This window comes from Cervus canadensis, chromosome 16 (genome assembly GCF_019320065.1).
Source record: "Cervus canadensis isolate Bull #8, Minnesota chromosome 16, ASM1932006v1, whole genome shotgun sequence".
Classification (NCBI taxonomy): Eukaryota; Metazoa; Chordata; class Mammalia; order Artiodactyla; family Cervidae; genus Cervus; species Cervus canadensis.
This window is the reverse complement of record NC_057401.1, coordinates 39524445-39546770: the sequence shown is the minus strand read 5'-3', so window position 1 is coordinate 39546770 and position 22326 is coordinate 39524445. Positions and strand designations below refer to the sequence as shown.

General features: G+C 47.5%; 1 protein-coding gene across 9 annotated transcripts in view; it reads left to right on the top strand.

Moving 5' to 3' along the window:
• Positions 1 to 22326, top strand: part of PDZD2 (PDZ domain containing 2) — a 397356-nt gene that overhangs the window by 361906 nt on the left and 13124 nt on the right. For 8 of the 9 annotated variants that reach the window (XM_043488426.1, XM_043488427.1, XM_043488422.1 and 5 more), the window contains 7 exons: positions 4467 to 4548; positions 6029 to 6063; positions 7249 to 7393; positions 8679 to 9484; positions 13278 to 13422; positions 16298 to 20264; positions 21054 to 21171. In XM_043488426.1, coding sequence (XP_043344361.1) covers positions 4467 to 4548; positions 6029 to 6063; positions 7249 to 7393; positions 8679 to 9484; positions 13278 to 13422; positions 16298 to 20264; positions 21054 to 21171 — 5298 coding nt within the window. The remainder of the gene's footprint in view (positions 1 to 4466; positions 4549 to 6028; positions 6064 to 7248; positions 7394 to 8678; positions 9485 to 13277; positions 13423 to 16297; positions 20265 to 21053; positions 21172 to 22326) is intronic. The other variant, XM_043488425.1, reaches the window with a different exon arrangement.

Sequence of the window (22326 nt, the reverse complement as noted above, 5' to 3'; positions counted from 1 at the left end):
TGCATGCCGTTTACTTGGTTGTATCTCTTCTCCTTAGACAACTGCTTTTAATTTTTTAAGCTAACCACAGGACACTTTAGCAAGTTCAACTCAACCCATTTTGAGAACTGTTTTTGGTTGTTTTTAAGTACTCCAGGTAAAACTCTTAAATCAGCTTGTCTCAACATGGTAATCTTTTTTTCTCCCCCCTACAAAATCTGACCTTTCAACAACTCAGAATGCTCATTTAGACCACTAACTCTTCCCATGCCTGTCATGTGGCTACTACCCCCTTGATATTATTCATAGAGTTATTTGATTACATCCTTAGTGGTCCCAGGCTGCTACACTGGATGGACTCTTATGCTAGTTGACAAGTAAGAAGTTTGTACCAAGAGACCTGGCAGGCTCTCCCATGTGCCACACCTGAAATTTCTTCAGTAACTTTATGGGGTCATTTTCACTGTCTCAGCAGTGTTCATTTGTTATTCGTCCAGTTGCATGCTGAGCATGCTAAGTCACTTCAGTCACGTCTGACTCTGCGACCCCACGGACTGCCGCCCACCAGGCTCCTCTGTCCGTGAGACTGTCCAGGCAAGAACATTAGAGTGGGTTCCGTGCCTTCCTTCAGGGGATCTTCCTAACCCAGGGATCGAACCCACGTCTCCTACATCTCTTGCATTGGCAGCAGGTCCTTTAACCACTAGCGCCACCTGGGAAGTGCTCACCGTCCAGTTTCCCACTGCAAAGCTGTGACTGTGCCTTGCTTTGGGACAGAAATGTCAGTCAAGCTGCTTGGACATTGATTGCTGGTTCAAACTCAGCCCCGCTACTTCCCCCACCCCCCAGGTTGTTTTCACTTGTCTTCAAGTTTTTTTTTTTTTTTAAAGTCTTATTGAAGTAGTTACAATATTGCTTCTGTTTTTTTGGCCTAGAGGCATGTGGGATCTTAGCACCCCAACCAGGGTTCGAACCTACACACACACACACACGCCCTCCACACACACACACACACACACACACGCCCACACACACACACACACACGCCCTCACACACACACACACACACACACACCACACGCCCTCACACACACACACACACACACACACACACACACACACACACACACACACACACACACACACACACACACACACACACACACACACACACACACACCCTCCCCCTCACCAGAAGGTGAGGTCCCAACCACTGGACCACCCAGGAAACTCCTACAAGAATTCTTAAAAATGTCTTACATAAAAGCTACTTGAATAAATATCATTCATAGAAAATCAAATCCGGCTTCCACCTTTTCCTATTTGTTTTCCTTGTCATTGCCTGTGGTTCTCCTTTCTGTTCTATAGTCCTGCATTTCCCTCGGAATCTGCTCTCCTGTGTCCCCCTGCTGTCCCCCTAGCTCTCTCTGGGACACTTTCAACCCTGCTTTGCCTCACAGTCTCAACTCTGTCCCTCTAGGGTTCTCCCTTGGATTCCAACACCCTCATGGCCACACTCCTCTCACCTTAGGAAACAGTCCAACAAGCTATGACTGCTGACCCAGCCCATCCCTCAGCAACATTAGAGAAAATTAAGTTCTCCATGGTTTGCAGTTATTGGCTTCAAGGCATGCCTGACTTCAAAATCCATTCCAGCCTCACACAGGTCGTGATTTGTTGGTCAGCCTAATCTCACCCCAAAGCATCTGCCTAATTTGCCAGTACAATCAAACATCAAAATGGCATTCCAGTGCAAAGCATAGCAATCCTGGTCAACTGGTGGTCTATGATTCCGTGGAACATACGGGTTGACTCGTGTTTCTAGCCGTGGTAAAATGGTCGTCAGGATGGTGCTGGAGATACGTTCAAGAAACCAAATTTCAGTATTTGTTTGACTGGATTCGTGTTTCCTCCTAGGTAAACGTAGTGTTCTTAGTTGTAACATCATACTATATTTTCCTTTTGGTCAAGATTCCATTTTACATTTAATGTATTTTTGTACCACTTATCCCAACATTTCATGCCAATGGTACATTTTGATACTAAATGTATGTGCTTCCTCAGTTTTCATGTTGTTCCAAGAGAAATACCACGAGGATTTTCTTTTCTTCTGTTTCTCATAAAGACTGAAGCAGTGGCCGCCCAATTGGAATATTCAAACTCTCCAGGTCTAGACAAGCTAAGATTTGGACCTGCTCGTGTGGCAGATTCTAGCTGACATTAAGTAGAAGAAAGTAATAGAGGTCCATTATTAATTGACACTGGGGCTTTCAGTGTGATTACAGTTATCCAGGAAATCTTTCACTTGTTTTAAACCCCAACCATTTTTCTCCCACTCAAAAATAATTGCAAATATTCAAAGTCTAATGTCAAGAAAAATCTGCAGCCATTTTTAATGGCTCATTTATACAGAATTACTCTTTGGTTTATGAAGGTATGTGTGGGAGTATGCATGTATGTCTGCGTGCATGTGTGTACATGTTTTATTTCCTGTGAAAACTATTAGAAACTATTACATAAAGGCCCTGATGTGATGATGGTTGATGTGTTAGGTTAAAGTATAATGCTGAATCCTGTATAGAAATGTTCATTTACTTCTTAAGGCAGATTGCTGTGCTTATCTAAATATTATTTATTCTAAATGTTATTTTAATACACAGAATTCCTATCCTACATTTAAAATATTTTTACCTCTTAAAAAAAACTGTATAAGTCCTGTAGTTGCTTTTAAAATAATCTCATAGTTCATCATGTATCAGGCTTTTTAAAAACCTTCCCATGTAGGACTTCCCTGGTGGTCCATTGGTTAAGACTCTGCTTCCACTGCAGAAGGTATAGGTTCGATCCCTGGTTGGGGAACTAAGATCCTGCATGCCATGTGGCACAGTCCAAAAAAAACAAAAAAATTAAGAAAATTTAAAAAAATTAAAACCTTCCCGTGAATAATTACAGTTATGGATAACAACTGTTGGTGGAGTGGGAGGGGGGCGTGGAGGAATCAATGAGTTTACCATGCCACCAATAAATATAGAAGGAAAAGAGAATTATAAATTCACTATTTTTGAAAACTTCATTATAATAACTGATTCAGCAAGAATAATCAATGATGCTAAAACCATTGAGTGGAAATATATTGGGAAGCAAGATAAAACAGTCTCAAACTGTCTCCTGCCAGATTACTCATTAATGGCAACAACACAACAAATCCTGTGGAGAAATCTGCTGAAACCCTAAACAAGTGGTCAGAGTCGTCATCAGTTACAAAACACACTGATCCTGTGATGTACCGAAAAAGAAACTGTTTTTATAATTCTGTAGTTTTTCTGCCCCCAAAGGTATCATCTAAATCTAAGCATGAAGAAACTGTTGGACAACTTGTAACTGAGGGTTTGGATTGGCCTAGTTTCTTTCAAATTATCAATATCATGAAAGACAAAGGCTCAGAATTATTTTGGATTATAAATAGACATATAAAGGAGACTAAATAGACAGGATTTTGAATTCTGGATAGCCCAATACACCCCTCCCCCAAAAAAACCTTTTCTCTAAAGCATTACTAGGCAGAGAAGTTGGTGACGGTCCACTAAGGCCCATCGCAGATAAGGAGCTTGCTCCAGAATATAAATCGGTCACATCACTGTGCACACTATTTACTTCATTTGACATTTAAACCTCGCGAGACGTTGATGAAAGCAGCTGAGTATTGATTTGCATTCTCAGGGAAAATCCTTATCTCCTCTCCGGCTGGCATTAAACTTTCTGTGAATTATTTCCAGCCTCAAGACACACTTTGAGTAGCATTTCTGAAGGATAGTCTTAGGAATGTGAAATGTATATTCAACTATCGTTTTTATCAATGTTAAATTTGCTGAACTTGATAATAGTACCAAGATTATTTAAGAGAATGTCCTTGTTTTCAGGAGATACTTACTAAATTATTTACAGGTGAAGGGTCATCATGTCTGGTACTAACTCCCAAATGGTTTAGTAAAAAGTTGTGTGTGAGTGAGAAGATAAAGCACGAGTGTGAATGTGGAATGTTTAAAGAAAAAAAAACTGAGTCTAGTTGAAGAGTATACTATCCTGGTGCTATTCTTGCAAATTTTATGTAAGTTTGAAATTTTTTTTTTTTTTTGAAATTTTTAAGTTTAGGGAAAAAAAGAATGAGAAGTGAGTGTTCCAGAGAGAGGTACAAGTCAGCCATGTTGTTGGTAACCAGCATTGAGTGCTTTTGTTCATGAGCTTGAGTATCAACTGAAGGTCTGGTTTTGAATCCAGTGTTTGAAGCAATCCATTAACATAGCTGTTAATGGATATAATAACTAGTCATATGCCCTGGTTTATTGCTTCAGAGGGTGGTCATAGTCTTTGGTCTTGCAATTTTCCTCTTTATCTGAGCTCAGCCTCTGACTCTGGTCCTGGCTACTTTTATTGGGGAAAAATAAATAAATAAAACCGTCTAATTTGTGCTTTCTGCTGACAATCAGGTTTCCGAGCAGGAAATGGATGAAGTGATAGCACGCAGCACTTATCAGGAGAGCAAAGAGGCCAGTTCCTCTCCTGGCTTAGGTACTGTAACTGCACATCTTCATTCAACATTCAGAAGAGTCTCTCATTACATTCCCCCTGGGGGCACTCCCCCGCGCAGTATTATTGGAGTCTTGGTAATTACCGGGTTTGGCAGAAGTAGCTGTCAAAGAGATTCCATGCTTTCCCTTAGCGGCTGCTTTTGATTTCTACAGTTATTTAACGTGCTGTATTAAAGCTCCAGCCATGCACGCTTTTTCTACTGCTTTAAGATAATTTGCAAAAATGAGTTAGCAACATTTCAGGTGTTTATGTACAATTCATGTTAAGTAGAACATGAATTCTACTTCATTCCAAGTAGAAATGAAGCGCTACCAAATTACCAGTTGTTTCGGTAGGCACGGGGTACAATCCAGCCAAAAACCTGGGATTTCTTTATATGAATCAAAAGTTTCAACTGAAAGGTAACAGGTTGCAAAAATCATGATTTTCCTCCTCCTTAAGTGGAAAGTTCTGTCAGGAGGATTGCCCTAGTAAGAATTGCACATGAATTTAAAACATGAAACTTTGTACCAAGTTGGAAAAGTAATGTTTCCTGTAGAGTGGGAACCTCAAGGGACTCTGCTGATGTATCTGAACTCGAGATATTACTGATGTTAAGACTGATGTCAGGAGGAAACTGAGATGTGAGTTACTGGTTGTCAAAGGAAAAGGAAGGTGTATGGTTTTTTGGCAACCAAGAAGTACCCTAATTATTTGCATCCATAATTAATATATTGAAAGTGGGCACAGCCATAATGGACTGTTTATTCAACTCACTCATTCTCCTGAGCTGTCTGAAGGCTGTCCTCTCATAATCCCAATATATTCACTTAGCCATTTATAAAAGATTTTACTAAGCTATGATCCTGAAACTCAAAATCTTTTTGTTCATGGAATATAATTTAAAATCTCCATGCTAAGTCTTTTTTGTCCTTCAACTAAAAACTATGATAGATATTCAGCCCTCTCCCTCTTTCTTTCATGAGTTTTTTGAGTGCTGTTCCTTTCTTCATTCATCCTTCAATCCATTTATCAGTGATATCCATATATCACTGAACACTTCCCGGATCCTAGTACTAAGCCCTGCAGGGCCCGATCAGTGATAGGTAAATAGTCAAGGAAGAAGAGAACAGGCATCCACTTCTAATTAAATTATATTATGCATATGGAAATTGGTATATGGGCAGTATAAAGTACTTCTGAAATGCAGAGGAAGTTACTTCCAACTATTAATAGGATCACCATGGAGTCAGTAGCATCTGAGGGCTTGAAGCTTGAGGAGAATCTTGGGAGGTGGGACGGGTACCCAATAGACTGCATGCACTTCCATTCCCACACACGTGGTCCCTCCGTGCCTACTGAGCAGAGAGGGTTTTGTTTAATATGTCTGGCTCCTCCTTTTCCTGTTAAGAAGGTGAGCCTATTTTTAAGGATTTGAACTTCATTGTTTTTACAGTATGGTAAATTTTTCCCCCAACAGGTACCCCCTTGAAGAGTCCTTCTTTTGCAAAAAAGGTGAGTCAAGACAAGGCACTTTGCTGCCTTGCCTAACTGGTTCAGTTCAGTTCAGCCGCTCAGTCATGTCTGACTCTTTGCAGCACCATGGACTGCAGCACGCCAGGCCTCCCTGTCCATCACCAACTCCCGGAGCCCACTCAAACTCATGTCCATTGAGTCGGTGATGCCATCCAACCATCTCATCCTCTGTCGTCCCCTTCTCCTCCTCCTTCAATCTTTCCCAGGGTCAGGGTCTTTTCACATGAGTCAGTTCTTCGCATCAGGTGGCCCAAGTATTGGAGTTTCAGCTTCAGCATCAGTCCTTCCAATGAATATTCAGGATTGATTTCCTTTAGGATGGACTGGTTGGATCTCCTTGCTGTCCAAGGGACTCTCAAGAGTCTTCTCCAACACTACAGTTCAAAAGCATCAATTCTTTGGCACTCAGCTTTCTTTATAGTCCAGCTCTCACATCCGTACATGACTGTTGGAAAAACCAGAGCTTTGACTAGATGAACCTTTGTTCTGGAGCCCATAAATCAAACCACAGGGTCCAACCTGTATTTCTGCCCATGAGTCATCTTGGCCATTTTACACAGCAAACAGCAGAAATGTCCATTTGAGAACAAGTATATAAATGTGAGTTTCTTTTATTAAATATTCATCCAGGAAAAGAACAAAACAACAAAATAAAAGAACTGAGCTACAGTTTGAAAAATAACTGCTCCCCCCCCCGGCCTTTTTTTAATAAAAGGGGCCTGGGCCAGTTTGGGGAGGGCATCTGCAACTTTAAGGAATCTTTCTTAGCTGGCTGTTTCAAAAACCCAGTGGATCAGAGAACAAGAGTCAAACTTGCCTGTTTTGTTGTTTCATCGGTAGGCTGAACCAGTGGCTTGGAATTCCTCCTCCTGTCTCGTCCACTAGTCTTCTTCCTGGGATGGTTGACGCATTGCTGCTGTGGTTTTTCTGATCACAGCCAAAAACGTATTTCTTAAAAACATTGTCTGGCAGCAATTGCCTTTTAATTCATTCATTGTTTAATTTAGCGATCCTAAAGTAAATGGAGGTGGGCGTTGACTATCACAGCTGTTTTGAGTGACCGCAGATGAGAACAAAGTGCTTTCGGGAAGATGGGACACAATTACTGTTTAAAATGATCCACTCTGGCGTGTCTTCCTCATCTAGCACTGCCTTCTTCAACAGGACTCCCTGCTTTCTGAATCTGAACTCTCCCAGTACTTCGCTCACGATGCCCCAGGCCCGCTGTCTGACTTCATGGTGGCCGGCTCCGAAGACGAGGACCCTCCAGGGAGCGGCGGCAACTCTGCGGAGCCCCCCGGCACCTCCCGTAAGCCCTGAATCTTCCGACTCCATGATGGTTTATACGTCACAGTGGTATATACATCACAGTGCTGGGATGCGGAAAGAGAACCGGAGACCACACCCATGGTTGAGTAGGAGCCACCTTTCTACCCTGACTGAAAGGCAGAGTTTGATCTTGGAAAATGCAATGCATTCTTAGTGACCGGCCTCCCCACTTCTGCTGTCAACAGGCTGGGTGCACGTTCTGTATCCCAAGTGTGGAAGGATAAACTGCCCCCACCTTGGGATGCTACTTATACAGTGTAGTCTTGGAATTTGTGGCATTGAATCGTGGCTGATAATCTGATGGCCTTAGGTTTTAGAGGAATCCTAACCAAATTCTTCACTAGATCCTAAACTTAATTCTTTTTAGAAAGCAGTGAGTGAATGATTTAGAACATATGAGACAGATGTTATCAAATAGGTTTTTTGTTGTTTTTTTTTTTTTAAAAAGACCTCATTGATTATTTCTCAATATAATCTGAAATAATGACCTGATGTGAACTGCATTGACTCCTCACTCCCACCAGTGTGGTTTCCTTTTGCTCATTTCTAATGTCTGAATAAGAAAATCCCCTGTCTCAGACGAGGCAGAGGAGAACCTGTCTAGCTCGTTTGGAGCAGCCCATGTGCCTCCTCCAGGCTCTGATAGAAACGCTCTAAGGCGGAAGCACGTGTAATTTTTCACTACGTTTAACGAGATGCGAAGTTTGCAGAGCTCCCACGCTTTCCTTCCCTTCCCGGGTTGGAGTTTATAAATTATGTGTAGTCTCAGGCTCAGCTCACCACACTCTCTGCGCTCACGCCCCCATTAATCAAGCCCGGCTCCCTCCTGCTAGAGAAGGAAGGACCTCAGGTGATAAAAAGGCCCAGGTGTGCAGGGCTCGTTGATCCCTGGGCATCCTCCCCCGGGGAGTATTTGGAGCAGCATTTAGGTTGAACCCAGTAACGTGTTAGACATCATGGATGTTGACAAGTTACACACTTCTGTCTCTAGGTAGCACACATGTTTAAGTTGAACAATCCAGAGGTTAAGTTTAGAAAAAATGAAAAAACAGTAGGCAGAGGAGAGGAGAAAGTTGGTTCTCTAAGAAAATCCCAAGAAACCGTATCGTTTATGCCTAGTGACCAGTGGCAGGAAGGCGTTCACCTAGCATCTGTGAACGTGGAAATGCTCGTGTGTAAAGAAGGGGGCGGGGGGGGGGCGTTAAATTAAAAGACCACATCAGATGGGAAGCTATTTCACTTGACTTTTCTTCTCCCAACGCCAGCAGCTCACAAGGAGCCAGGAAAAGCCAGGGCCAACAGCCTTGTGTGTCTCGGAAGCCAGCGGGCCTCCGGGCCCTTCCACAAGCAGGTGACAATTGCCAGGCAAGCCAGTCTTCCCGGGAGCCCAGAGGTCCTCCGGAACCCCCTCCTGCGCCAGAGGAGGGTGGGCTGCTTTGATGATGACGCCAGCGACGAGGAAGAGTTTGATGGCGAAGGCGACTGTATTTCCCTCCCAGGGACCCTCTCGGGTCCCAGCAGGCCACTCACAGAGGACGACTCTACACATGTTTCAGTGGCCTCTTCCAAGGTCACAGGAGTCCACCGAGAGGAACACCCCAAGAAAACACTGGTCAGCAAGGCTTCCTCGGTGCCTCTCCTCGGCAGCTCGCTGGACTTCCAGGAGAGCCTCCCAGGAGGCATGCGGGACCCCCTTTCCCACACAGCCAGCCTGCTGGTCCCATCAGAGGCCCCCAAGGGTAGCCCTGGCTGCTCGGGGAGGAAGGAACTGTCAGGATCGAGGAGTTCGCCCAAACTGGAGTGCAGAGCCGGGACGGGCACCCAGGGTCCGGCGAACACAGACAGCCCCAGTTCCCTCCAGCAGAACGACAGCCTGGGGTCCAGGCACAAGCCCGTGGCCAGGGTCAGCCCACACCGCAAGAGGCCTGAGGCTGAGGCCAGGTCTAGGAGCGCAGAAGCGGCACACCTGAGCGATGGAGCCAGTGACCCATGCAGTCCAGACCTGAAAGTCCAGGATGGTTCCGTCCAAGTGACCGTGCCTGGTTATCAGCCAGGAGGAACTGTGGAGAAGGTAACTGATTTCTCTTAGTTACTTGGGATCCAGTGAGTCTTGTATGAATGAGTATGGAGCATGCTATAAAGCAGGGGTCCGCAACTTCCAGGATCTAATGCCTAATGATCTGAGGTGGAGCTGATGTAATAATAATAATAGCAATAAAGTGCACAATAAATGTCATGCATTTGAATCATCCTGAAACCACACCCCCCCTCCACGCCAGTCTGTGGAAAAATTATCTTCCACAAAACTGGTCCCCGGTGCCAAAAAAGTTGGGGACCGCTGATGTAAACCATAAGGTAATCTTCCTGAAAGAAAGGATGATGATTGGAGAATCATCTTTCAATAGAGTCATTCATCTCAACACACGAACTGCTTGGGAGCCTAGTAATATATCACCAGATTGGTGGGGGGAGGTGCTTAAGTGTTGAGTCATGAGATCATTCGGCCGAAAGATATAATCTCTCTCTTCCCATACACGGGGCCTGTGGTTGATGATGGAAAGGCAGTGCCAGGCAGATGCAGGAAACCCCTGGGTCTGGGACCAGCTTCTCCACTGACTAGTCGGTGGTCACTTAGGCAATAACTCGCCAAGCTACTGATCTTTCTGAACCGCAGTTGTCTGGACTGTAAAATAGGGATATTGCTGTCTTCCCTGATCATCTCACACAGTCACAGTGACTGTCAAATACAGGTTAACAGTGCTTATGTCTGGCGGTCAAGGTTCTGCTTGATCCTTATTTTTTCAGTCTTTCCACAGTGATGATGTATAATTACAGCTACTCCTACCCTTGTTGTATCACATGAAGTAATGGGCATGCATTCACTGAGAAACGTATAATGTACCACAGTAAATGCAAGTTAATATTGTTTATGTTTCTACTTGTTTACCAGTATGTTAGAATGGCCCAGAATATCAAATTGCACATGTTTTTAAAAAATTTAATATACCTCCACTTTAGCAAGGAGAAGGTAAGAGAAACAAATATTATTTAGTCTCTTCAACATAAATACTTTCACTCAGAGCAGAGAATCTGAGATGCCTTATAAGGCTGCCCAGGCATGCCTCTGAGATAATGCAGGTTCGGTTCCAGACCACTGCAATCAAGCTGATGTCGCAATAACGTCAGTCAAATGTTTGGCTTCCCAGTGCATATAAAAGTTATGTTTACACGATACTGGAGTCTATTAATTGTGCAATAGCATTGTGTCTCTAAAAAAAATGTACATATGTTAATTCAAAAATATTATTAAAAAATGTTAACTGAGCCTTCCTTGGATTGTAAATCTTTTTGCAACAGTAACATCAAAGATCACAGATCACAGATCACCGTAACAAATGTAACAATGAAAACTTGTAAGATATTGTGAGAAATACCAAAATATGAGACACAAAATATGACGGAAGTGAACAAATGCTGTTGGAAAAATGGTACCAACATACCCACTCAATGCAGGGTTGTCACAGACCGTCAACCTGTAAAACATGCAGTATCTGTGAAGTGCAATTTTTATGCCTGTATTTATAAAAATGTGTTTTCAAGTGATTTGTCAAACATATAATACATGTAAAGAGAAGCAGAAAATACAAAGTTGTAAAAGCTAATCTCAGCAGAAGGGTTTGTTTTTAACCTTATAGAAGTAATAGAAACATACACCTTTTTTTTCCTTCTGAAAATTGTTGTTACCTCCAACTAGTACATGTATTGGAGAAGGAAATGGCAACCCCCTCCAGTATTCTTGCCTAGAGAATCCTGTGGACAGAGGAGCCTGGTGGGCTGCTGTCCATAGGGTCACACAGAGTCGGACACGACTGAAGTGACTTAGCATGCATGCATGCATGCATTGGAGAAGGAAATGGCAACCCACTCCAATATTCATGCCTGGAGACTCCCAGGGACAGAGGAGCCTGGTGGGCTGCCGTCTATGAGGTTGCACAGAGTCGGACACAACTGAAGCGACTTAGCAGCAGCAGCAGCAGTACATGCATTTTAAAATGTCATGTTCAGCTAATGGGTAAACCTCTTCCTTTTAAGGGTATTACAAATTTTGAATAACTATATAAAGCCAAATCATGGATTTTACTCAGATACCTTTTTTATAATAATTTATACCTATTAAAATAAAATGCCTTATAATTGTGAATTAGTATTCTCAGTAAGAACTTTGAACACCTTTTAAAATTTTTGTACAGAAGTTCAGCTTATCTTGTAAAATTTCTCATTCCCAAATTTTATTTATACTATATGGGAAAGAAAATTGAATGTGTTGCCCATAAAGTATTTACCCTTTATATTGGAAACTAAAAAATGAGACATTTTTCTTTTGGAAAATAGATTGTCTCTTAATGTTTTTATTAATACTCTTTAAAACTGAGATGAAGTTCACTTAACATAAAGTCAGTATAGGAAAGGGACCTCTGGCATGCTGTAGTCCATGGGGTCGCAAAGAGCTGGACATGACTTAGCGACAGAACAACAAAGCGTTTTAAAGTGTAGAGTTGGGTGGCACTTGCCACATTCACAGTTCGGTACAGTCACTACCTCTTGAGTTTCAGATTCCTCCCCTGTTTTCATGTCACATTTATGCCTTCTTAGTAAGTAGGAAATTCACTGAGTTGAACACTGTTGAGTTCCCTCAGCAGATAATTGACATTTTACTAAATGATTTTTTTTTCTTTTTTTAAACCAAAGTAGCTAAATGATCATCTGTTTCACTTCTTTTTCCTCTGCTGCCACCTTTGGGCCACTTTATGACTCCTTCACTCAGAGGGTAAATATCAAATAAATCTGATCTAACATTTTAGCAAGGTTATTTTAAAGAAAACTTTCATAGTAGGTATTAGAAGAAAGGAAGATGAAGTAATTGACGCTTGGCTAAAGTACAGTTTTGAAACGTTAAATGCTAATTTTATTTATTCAGATTCTTCCTCTCCATGACTCCCAAAATGAGGAGCTGGTTTGGGTCTTGGATATCACAGTGCAATAGTATAACAGTAATGCTTTACCTGTGTGTAGCCTTTTGTATGCTGCATGTTGGGTTTTTTTTTAAGATTGATTGATTTTATTTTTTGGCTATGGTGGGTCTTCATTGTTGCACCTGGGCTTTCTCTAGTTGTCGTGCACAGGCTTCTCATCGTGGTGTCTTCTCTTCTTGCGGAACATGGGCTCCAGGGCAGGCAGGCTTCAGGAGTTGCAGCGTAGGTGCTCGGTAGTTACTGCTCACGGGCTCTGGAGCCTGGGCTCGTAGTTGTGGCTCACGGGCTGAGTTGCTCCGTGGCCTGTGGGATCTTCCCGGACCAGGGAGCATACCTATGTCTCCTGTGTTGGCAAGTGGATTCTTTACCACTGAGCCACCAGGCAAGCCCCACAACACTTGTTATTTGTCTTCTTGATTGAAGCCATCCTGAGGGGTTGAGATGCTATCTCATTGTGGTTTTGATTTGCCTTTTCCTAATCATCCTGGAGAAGGGAATGGCAACCCGCTTCAGTATTCTTGCCTGGAGAATCACATGGACAGAGGAGCCTGGCAGGCCACCGTCCATGGGGTCGCAGAGTCAGACACGACTGAGCAACTAACACCACCACCACCACTACTACTAATCACCCACATCTTAAAATTAATGCTTAGGAAGAGTGACCAGGCCGTGAAATTTGTAGTTGGACCTTAAACCCAGAATCTGGTCTTGTGGCTTCTGGTCTAGGGCTCCTTGAATTTTCCCAAACCAGCTTTCCTCTGTATATGATGTATTAGGATGCAGAAAACCTTGAAAGCCATTAACAGTGACTCACAGTTGTCCTTGTGCCAGGAATCTCCGGACAAGCTGTCCGTCGGAGATGGACAAGTCCCCACTGACTGGGGACCAGGTGGTACCCTGCCCCACCCAGACACCAGCCACCCCACAGAGAACCTACCTGAAGCCACATCCAAGCAGGGGCAACAACCCGGGACAGGTAAGACTATTTTATCACTTCCTAAGCTTTAGGATGGGAGAGTAGAAGTTAAATAATAAAAATGTTACATGGGGAAAATTTTGAGGGAGAGAGATCTTCATAGGCTAATGATAAAAGCTACCTGCATTTAACAACTTTACTAGATCACTGGGCCAAAGTTCATGGGTATCTGTCTTCAGCTAGTCTCCAGCCTTTACTCATTTTGTGACATGTACCTTAGTGAATGAGGAACAAGATGATACAGAAGAATATCCTGCCCTTCAGAAACTCAACACTCTGTTTATGTGAAATCAAATGTACTGAAAAATGGCGGGAAAAACCTCCACCAAGAAGCAAAAAATTAATAATTCTTATGTATTGCATCTGTAGAATAGCTGAGGAGCCTGAAGAGGTCAGCAAGATGCTCCCAGGCCTGTGTGACTGGTGCTGGCCCCAGCAGGCCGTCCTCAGCACTAACCCTAACCCTAAGTCAGGTTATCCGCACACCTGTAACCTACTCTGGTTAGGAAGCTACACCAGGCCTGCCACACTCTTCTACACCCATGACATCAGTTGTAAAGGCTGCTGGGCCTTCTAACCCATAAGGCACCATAATTGAGCCAGTATGCTTCCCATTGTTGGGCGTTTGGGGGCTTTCCAAGTGAAGGGATATTTTGAAAGGTGACATCATGGACTGCTTCCATGTAATTTAATCTCCATCAGTAAAACCTTTTTACATTACACACTTTGCACAAAAGCCAAATTGCTAACAAAATTTTAGGGTTTGCTCAGCGAGTGAATCAATCTGAAAAACAGCCACACGTCCCTTCCTTTGGTGTCGTGGCTGCTTCTCCCTGTAGCTGGCACCTGCATCTGTACATGCTTAGTCACTCAGTTTTGTCCAGCTCTGCGAACCTGTGGACCATAGCCCGCCAGGCTCCTCTCCATGGGATTTTCCAAGCAAAAACACTGGAGTGGGTTACCATTCCCATCTCTAGGGGATCTTCCCGACCTAGGAATCAAACTCAGGTCTCCTGTATTGCAGACAGATTCTTTATCACCTGAGCCACCAGGGAAGCCTCCTAGTTGGCAGCAGCAGAAACAGGAAAGTCATCTTGAAGGGAGTTCAAAAGATTGAGCAGGTTACGGTTGCTGGGGGGGAGGACGGGGAGAAGGGATGGTTAGGGAGTGTGGGATGGACAAGTACTCACTGACCGCCATATTTAAAATGGATAAGAACACAGTCCCACAGTACAGCACGGGGAACTCTGCTCAGGGTTATGTGGCAGCCTGGATGGGAGGGGAGTTTGGGGGAGAATGGACCCATGTATATGTATGTCTGAGTCCCTTTGCTGTCCACCTGAAACCATTACAACATTGTTAATTGGCTATACTCCAATACAAAATAAAAAGTTAAAAAAAAAAAATTGAGCAGAGGAAAGGAGGTGGTGGGTGTGAATGTGTTGGGCCCCTGGCCTTCCGCGGGGGCCAGGGGAGGCTGTCAGGTCTCCGAGGGTATCCTGATGAGCCGGTCTTGCCGTCAGGTGGTCCCCACAGAGGCCACGTGGTCAGCGTGAGCTGCGGAGTCCACATCCTTGGGGGACCCCTGGCCACGAACTCTCTGACCCTGGATAGGCTGCTTACCACCCTGTGCCTCAGTTCCCCACCATCCCAGTGCAGGCGGTCACAGTGTTGGGAGGGAAATGAAGTGCACCAGAAACTGTTAGCACAGTGCCAAGTCCTACTAGTTCTTAACTACTGATCTAGGAACTTCAGCGGGGAAAGGCATATGCAGTTTAGGTGATCTGCATGGGAAATGCAGAATGACTATAACATCGGGGAGACGCGCTTCTCAAAGCAAAAACTTTCATTGTGACTGAGGTTTTTGTTCTACCCTCACTCAGACCCAGAGTTCATAAGGAAGTGCAAATCTAATGTTCTTTTCTCTGCCCGTTCCCCCACCTATTGTAAGATGCCATGAGCCAGAAGTGGACAGACTAGCCCACGTGTGTGCAGGCTTTTTGAGGAGGAGCCTCCAGGACAGAGTGGCTCTCCAGACCCAGAATGTGGAGGGACTTCACTTCCAGGCAGGCGGCATCTGTCCCTGCACCTCGGAGAGTTCACGCTCTCTCTGGCTTCTCTGCTTTGATTCTCTTTCCTTCCTTGCCTTTCTCCTCCTGCTTGGCTTCTGCTCCAGAGATCCCCCCAGAATCCCACTCAAGTCCGCCAGCCCTCTGTCTCTGCTTCCCGGGATAATCTGACTGCCTCAGTCTCCCACACCCCTGACCCTGGTCAGGACATGCTGGAGGTCAGGGCAGGCTTCCATCTGTCTGGAGCATGCCACGCGTCTCCCTGAATCAGCCTCCTCTCCTGAGCTGAGTAGTCAATCCCTCAAATTCCCTGCTGGGACTCTTTCACTTTACTCTGTGACTCCTAATCCAAGGCACAAGGCTAAACCCCCATGTAATGTGCAGGGGACTGAATTGACTGCAGAATCAACCCAAAGCTAAGGAATCAAATAGAACAGCCTGCTGACTCCTGTGGCTTTTGCCATCAGAGGGCAGATGGTGTACAGAAACCCAAGTGCAGGATTTCTGGTGTCCCCTTGTCCTTATAAATAACCAGAAAGGGCAGAGGCAGAGGTCCTCCTGCCATCTATGCTGAGTTATTTTAGAGCCTCTAAAGCATGGTGGCATTTGTTCGATGTGCACACTCTGTAATTTTAGAGACAAAAACAGGCCTACATTTAAGCCATGGGTTGTCTTTCTACAAAAGCCCAAAAAATTGAGACTGTTTACAATTTTCTCTTGTTTTCATTGAGAAGTTTTCTGTTTTCTTACCTTTCACCCTGTGTCTTCCCCACCACTCCAACTTTTTTTTTTTATTCTCTACCCAGGAGCAGATGGCTCCCCAGACCCTCTCCCTTCCCCAGGGCAGAAGGGGGCGGCTCACCCTGACCCCAGCCAGAGCTCGGTGGACACAGGACCAGCGAGGCGACCTGAGGACCCTGGAGGGCCAGAGTCACCCAGGATGCCCGAGTCTGAGGACAGCACCTCCCCAGGGACAATGGCAACGGCTCATCCTGATCTCCGTGAGATGAGAGCAGCTCCCAACGCCTGCTCGCCCTGCGCCGCCCGGAAGGCAACGACCCCCAGGGGAGCAGGACCCATGGCTGAGGGGGCACCTCCGACTGGTGCTGGGCTGCCACGAGACCTCACGTCCGGGGAGAAGAGCCAAGAGGGGGTTCCGGGTCACTGCGCCAAGGCTCTGCAAACCTCAGCAGTCCTTGTCCCCAGAAACTGCCAGGGGTTGGCTCTGCCCCAGGGAACAGACTTGGGGTCTGCCAGCGCCCCGCAGGCTGGCCCAGCCCTGCCATCGCCAAGTGACAAGGCCCAGGAGGTGTGTGAGGGTGCCTTGGGGCCCGGCTGCCCCGGAGGGAGCGGGCACTGCCCGGTGACAGATATCGACAGGCTCCTGGGGGAACTGGATGCCTCCGGAGCAAGGCTTCCCTCCCCCGGGAAAGGGGACCGGCTGAGCAGAGAGCAGGCTGCCCAGGGGCCACAGCCAGCCTCGGGGAGTCCAACCCCTGCCCCAAGGAGGCCCGGGGCGGCTGGTCCGGCCCCTCACCCTCAGTGGGCCGGCCAGCCTTCAGTTTTGGATTCCATCAATCCCGACAGACATTTTACTGTGAACAAAAGCTTTCTGAGCAACTACTCTAGGAATCTCAGCAGTCTCCACGAAGACAGCACCTCGCTGTCAGGCCTAGGAGACAGCACCGAGCCGTCCGTGTCCCTCTCGTCCATGTACGGGGACGCGGAGGACTCGTCCTCGGACCCCGAGTCGCTCACCGAAGCCCCGCGAGCTCCCGCCCGGGACAGCTGGTCCCCTCCTCGTCCCCGTCCTCCTGAGCCTTCTCACAAGGGAGACACGACGGAGTCTGAGGAGGAGCAGGTGGAAATCTGTTCCGCGGATGGCTCCCCCGATCGACCCTCAGCCACTGCCCTGGCTCCCGCCCGGGCGGCCACCTGCCCTGCCCTCACTGCAGCCCTGCCCCCCAGGGACGGAGCCCTGAGCCAGGTGGGGGCAGAAGTGGGCCACACAGCCCGCTTCGTGCCAGGCACCTCCACCCGCCCGCAGCCACCTCCTCCTCTGTCAGACATGAGCTCTCGGGAGGCGGAGCCGCCTGAGGATGCGAGGGTCTCCCAAGACCCCAGGTCCCCGAGTGAAGAGGACTCTGGGGAAGCCACCCAGCCTCCTCCGGGCATCAGGCCTGTCCCCAGCCCCCCGGGCGCCCTCGGTTCTCCTAACATGGTGAATGGTTTGGAGTATGACTGTTTGGATGACAAGACCCCACCTGAGAAACAAGAAACAGATGTTCACACTGCTGAAAACCAAGCCTCCTTCAGGGCGTGTGTCCCCAAGAACGGAGACTCAGCTCTGGGAACCCTGCACATCTCCGGAGGTCAAGGCCCAGAGGACTTGTTGCCAAAGCCAAAAGCCACCTCCAGGCGGCCCCTCATGGCCTGGTTTAAAGAGATAAATAAGAACAATCACGGGACGCATCCGCAGAGCAAAACTGAAGCGGAACAATCCACGCTGCTGGCCAGAAGTCCCGACCCCAAGGCCCAGGTGCTGAGCTCAAGCCACAAGAAGGGGGCCCCTGTGCCGGATAGCCCCCCTCCTCGGCTGAATCTTGAGAATAAAGACCTGCCTGGGAAAAGTTCCATGGAAACCCTTTTGAGTAACTGTCAGAAACCCAAAGCCGGTCCTAAGCTGAAGAGACTGAGCGTCAGAAGCAAAAGCAAAGTCAGTTCCGAGGCCCCAGCCGCCCACACGGGGAAGACGGCGGGCACGGAGCGCAGGAAAGCCCTGGTCTCGCCCCAGGCCTCCCACAGGATGCTCTCCAAGGTGGCGGCGCACCGGCTCCACGCAGCTGACCACGAGGAGCTGGACAGGAATGCCGCAGTCGCCCCCCAGTCTCCCCAGTGTGTGGAGGCCAAGCTGCCCCCTGGGACCCTGGGCTCCCTGAAGCCCTCGGCATCCGACTCGAGCATCAGGGTGTTCGTTTCGCCCGTGACCACCCCCAAGACCCCTCCTGAGCAAGGTGGGTGCGGTAGGCTCCACCCGGCTGTGCATGCGGAACCCGACCGAAGCTGCCTAGCTGCCACCAGACCTCCCAAGTGTGGTCCAGAGAGCAGGGCTCCCCTGGCATCCCCGGGGCCACCAAGTCCTGCGGCATCGAGGAGCGGCATGTCCACAGCGGCCATCAAGCGGGAGGTCCCCACTCCCGGGCAGGGCGAGCGGTTCCCGTCCAGCCAAACGGACTCCGCAGCAGAAGCTGCCCTGCCCGGGGTGACTGGTGACAAAAGAAGCAAAATAATTGCCGGTGAGCCTCCCGAAAGAACCAAGCAGCTGAAAATCATTGAGATCCCTTCTGAAAGGATGCTAAAGAGCACATCGGGTGACATGCCGGCTGAGAGGGACAGACAGGGGGGGCTCTTGTCCCAGAGCAACCGTCAGGAGAAGAGTGAGGTTGGGCTCTGTCACCAGCCAGGGGAGTCCTCCCCAAACCACCTGTCCTCACTCCCAACCCGGGTCTCCCAGGTGGAGCTGGAAGCACAGCAGCGATCTGTCAGCCTGGCAAGACTCTCCTCCTCTTCCTCCCCGCAGCTGCCAGCTAGAAAGGCTGATCCCAGCCAGATGGCCGATGCCCTAGGGGTGCCCAGGAACGGCCCACAAGCGGGCCCAGTGCTGGACGACCATCCCTACTTCACGCCAAGGCCAGCGACCAGGACCTACTCCATGCCGGCCCAGTTCTCCAGTCATTTTGGCCGGGAGGGCCATGCCCCGCAGAGCCCAGGGCGCGCCCCTCGGGACAGCCAGATCCCTGGCACTAGCGGGGGCCTCTTCGAGGCCAAGGCATCCAGAGGCACTGTTCTCAGCCTGGCTAATGGTCAGGGCGTATACAGCGTAAAGCCCCTGCTAGAGACTTCAGGAAACCTTCCGACAACAGACGAAGCAGATGTCCTGTCCTCCCAGGAAACCAGCTGCCAGCTCACAGACAGAGTCACAGTCACCAGGAGACATCACTACTCCCCGCAGAACTGGCCCCATGAACCCACCTCCTTTTTCTCTGTGAAGCAGAGGATCAAGTCTTTCGAGAACCTGGCCCACTCTGACCGGCCCGCGGCCAAGGCCGGGGCCTCCCCCTTCTCATCAGTGAGTTCCAAGCCTCCCATAGGGAGACGGTCATCCGGCAGTGTGGTTTCTGGGACGCTCGGCCACTCCAGTGACCCAGCGGCGAGGTCGCTGAGACGCAGCCTGAGTTCCTGCAGTGAAAGCCAAGGTGAAGCCGGCACCGCCATCCCCCCGATGACCAAGTCCCCGTCCAGCATGATGCTGACCATCTCCCGGCAGACCCCAGCAGACCCCCGTAACAAGGGCGCTGACTCTGACCCCAAGAGACCACCTGGTCCTTCGGGCATCCCTGCCCCGACCGCAACCCCTGCCTCTCCTGCCAAGAGGAACAAGTCCTCGGTGCGTCACACGCAGGCCTCACCTCTGTCCCGCTCGAAGCTCCAGGAGCTGAGAGCCCTGAGCATGCCCGACTTGGACAAGCTCTGCAGCGAAGACTTCTCAGCAGGACCATCTGCCGTGCTCTTCAAAACCGAGTTGGAAATTGTCCCCCGGAGGTCGCTTGGCTCCCCTGCTGGGGGCCTCGCTGGGTCCACTGCCCTTTCATGCCCCGAGGATGGGGCAGACAGGGCCTGTCCCAAAGCCACTGACCCCAGAGCACCCAGTTCAGCCCACGATGTGGGTGAGACCACCCAGGATCTGCCTTCTGGAAGAAGTTGGTCAGTTAAGTAAGTGTCCCTCCCTTCCCCTTTTATGTAATTTTTTTTTTTAATGGATTAGTTCTAGACTTTTACAAAAGTTGCAAAACTAGTGCAAACTTCCCATGTACATCGCACCTAGCTGCTCCTTAGGTTAACATCTTACATAACCGTGGTCCATTTGTCAGAAGTTAACACTGAAACAACACACAATTAGCTAAATGACAGACTTTATTCAGATTACACTGAATAAATCCCACTAACATCCTTTTTCTATTCCAGTCTCCAATTTTTTTTTTTTTTTAATACTAGTACTGGAAAATAAAGTGCCTGCAGGGAAGTGTTTGTCAAAATGTTGCTCTAAAGAGAGGCTTTTGTAGGACAGGGCACTTTGCAAAAACACAGAGCAAGAGAGAGAGATGGTACGATGAGGAAACCTGACCATTGGGGTAGGATTGGAGCCTTTGAAAGTGACCGAAGTCAAACAGGAAACTTCTAGTATGTTTTAAAATATTTCACTGGAGCCTATACAATATTTAATATGTCTGAAATTTTCTGTTCAAGTTCAGCATTGGTCCCCTAACATCTTGGAGGGATCCTAGAATCCATAGGAATTCCCACTGCTGTTGGCAGTGAATGAAATTTCTGTTGAGCGTTAGAGCTTCTTCAAGCAGTTTGAAATGGAGTTGTGACCAAAAGAGAGCATGAAAATCAGAAAATACCTGCAATGTGGTAGAAAGGAGATCATTCTTAATGCATCCTAGTACAGTGGAGAAGTTTTTTTCTTTAACGTTCTTCCAATATGTTTATATTATTTAGTTTGCAACAACTCCTGGTCTCAGCAGGGGATCAGCAAAGACTGCAGTCCGTTCTGTCCTCAGTGGGGTCCAGATCTACTGTCCTCACTCTCATTCAGGAAGCGAAAGCACAATCAGAGGTGAGTGAAATACGGAAAATGGGAGGAATGCATCCCTGTGTGCGTAGGACTGAGCCCCTTTGCTGTTCACCCGAAACTACCACAGCATTATTCATCAACTATACCTCAAGACAAAATAAAAAGTTTAAAGTTCGGGGGTAAAAAAACAAACAGAACTACAGAAAACACTGGAAGATGGGACTGCTGCCACCTCGGTGCTCAGGCGTGTGCCACAGCTTTAGAGGACCCGGGAGAGCCCTTCTCCCAAGTCCCGTGCGGCAAGTTCAGCAGCGCAGTCTGATCTGTCTTGGGTGCTCGCAGCTTGCTTCAGAAGCTTGCTTGTCTTGAATTTTTCAGTGCCAGATTGGTGTTTTACTCCCCCAGGAGCAACTAGTTACCATCTTCCCCACCCACCCCCGACCTGGAGTTTGTCTGCAGCAAGTGCTGCCAACAGGACTCGGCATGTTGGAACGGTGGGGGAATGGCCATGAGTACCTCTGTCCATCTCACAAGTACCTCCGTCCACCTGAGTGGACATAACTGCCTGTGAAGGGAGCCACCTGCTGGGGAAACGAGAGTTAACAGCTGTGTGGCCCTACTCTGGGGCTTCCCTGGTAGCTCAGATGGTAAAGAATTTGCCTGCAATGCGGGAGACCTGGGTTTGATCCCTGGGTCTGGAAGATCCTCTGGGGAAGGGAATGGCAACCTACTCCAGTATTCTTGCCCGGAGAATTCCATGGACAGAGAAGCCTGGTGGGTTACAGTCCATAGGGTCACAAAGAGTTGGACACAACTTAGTGACTAACAGTCCTACCCTGGCCCCAATTACAAGACCTTCAAAGAAGCAGATTAGTCGTTACAAGTCAAGTCTTTCGATAAATTGGATGTGACCGTAAACAATAACAAAAGAAACCATGGGTTCATATTTAGAATACTTCTCTGAAGCATGTTAATTTCTCAGAAGGATTCATTAAGATTTGAACCCAAATAAATGAATATTTTTTATCCAGAGGAAAAAAAGCAAATATGAACAATTTTTCTTGAGTGGTAATATACCTGGTCACTGATACCACCTGAGAACACGATTCCAGAAATTCTAACATTACCCAGAAGGGTACCCAGATGTGACATTGGCATCTAATATGGAATGAACCAGAATGGAGAGGAGATGCGGAG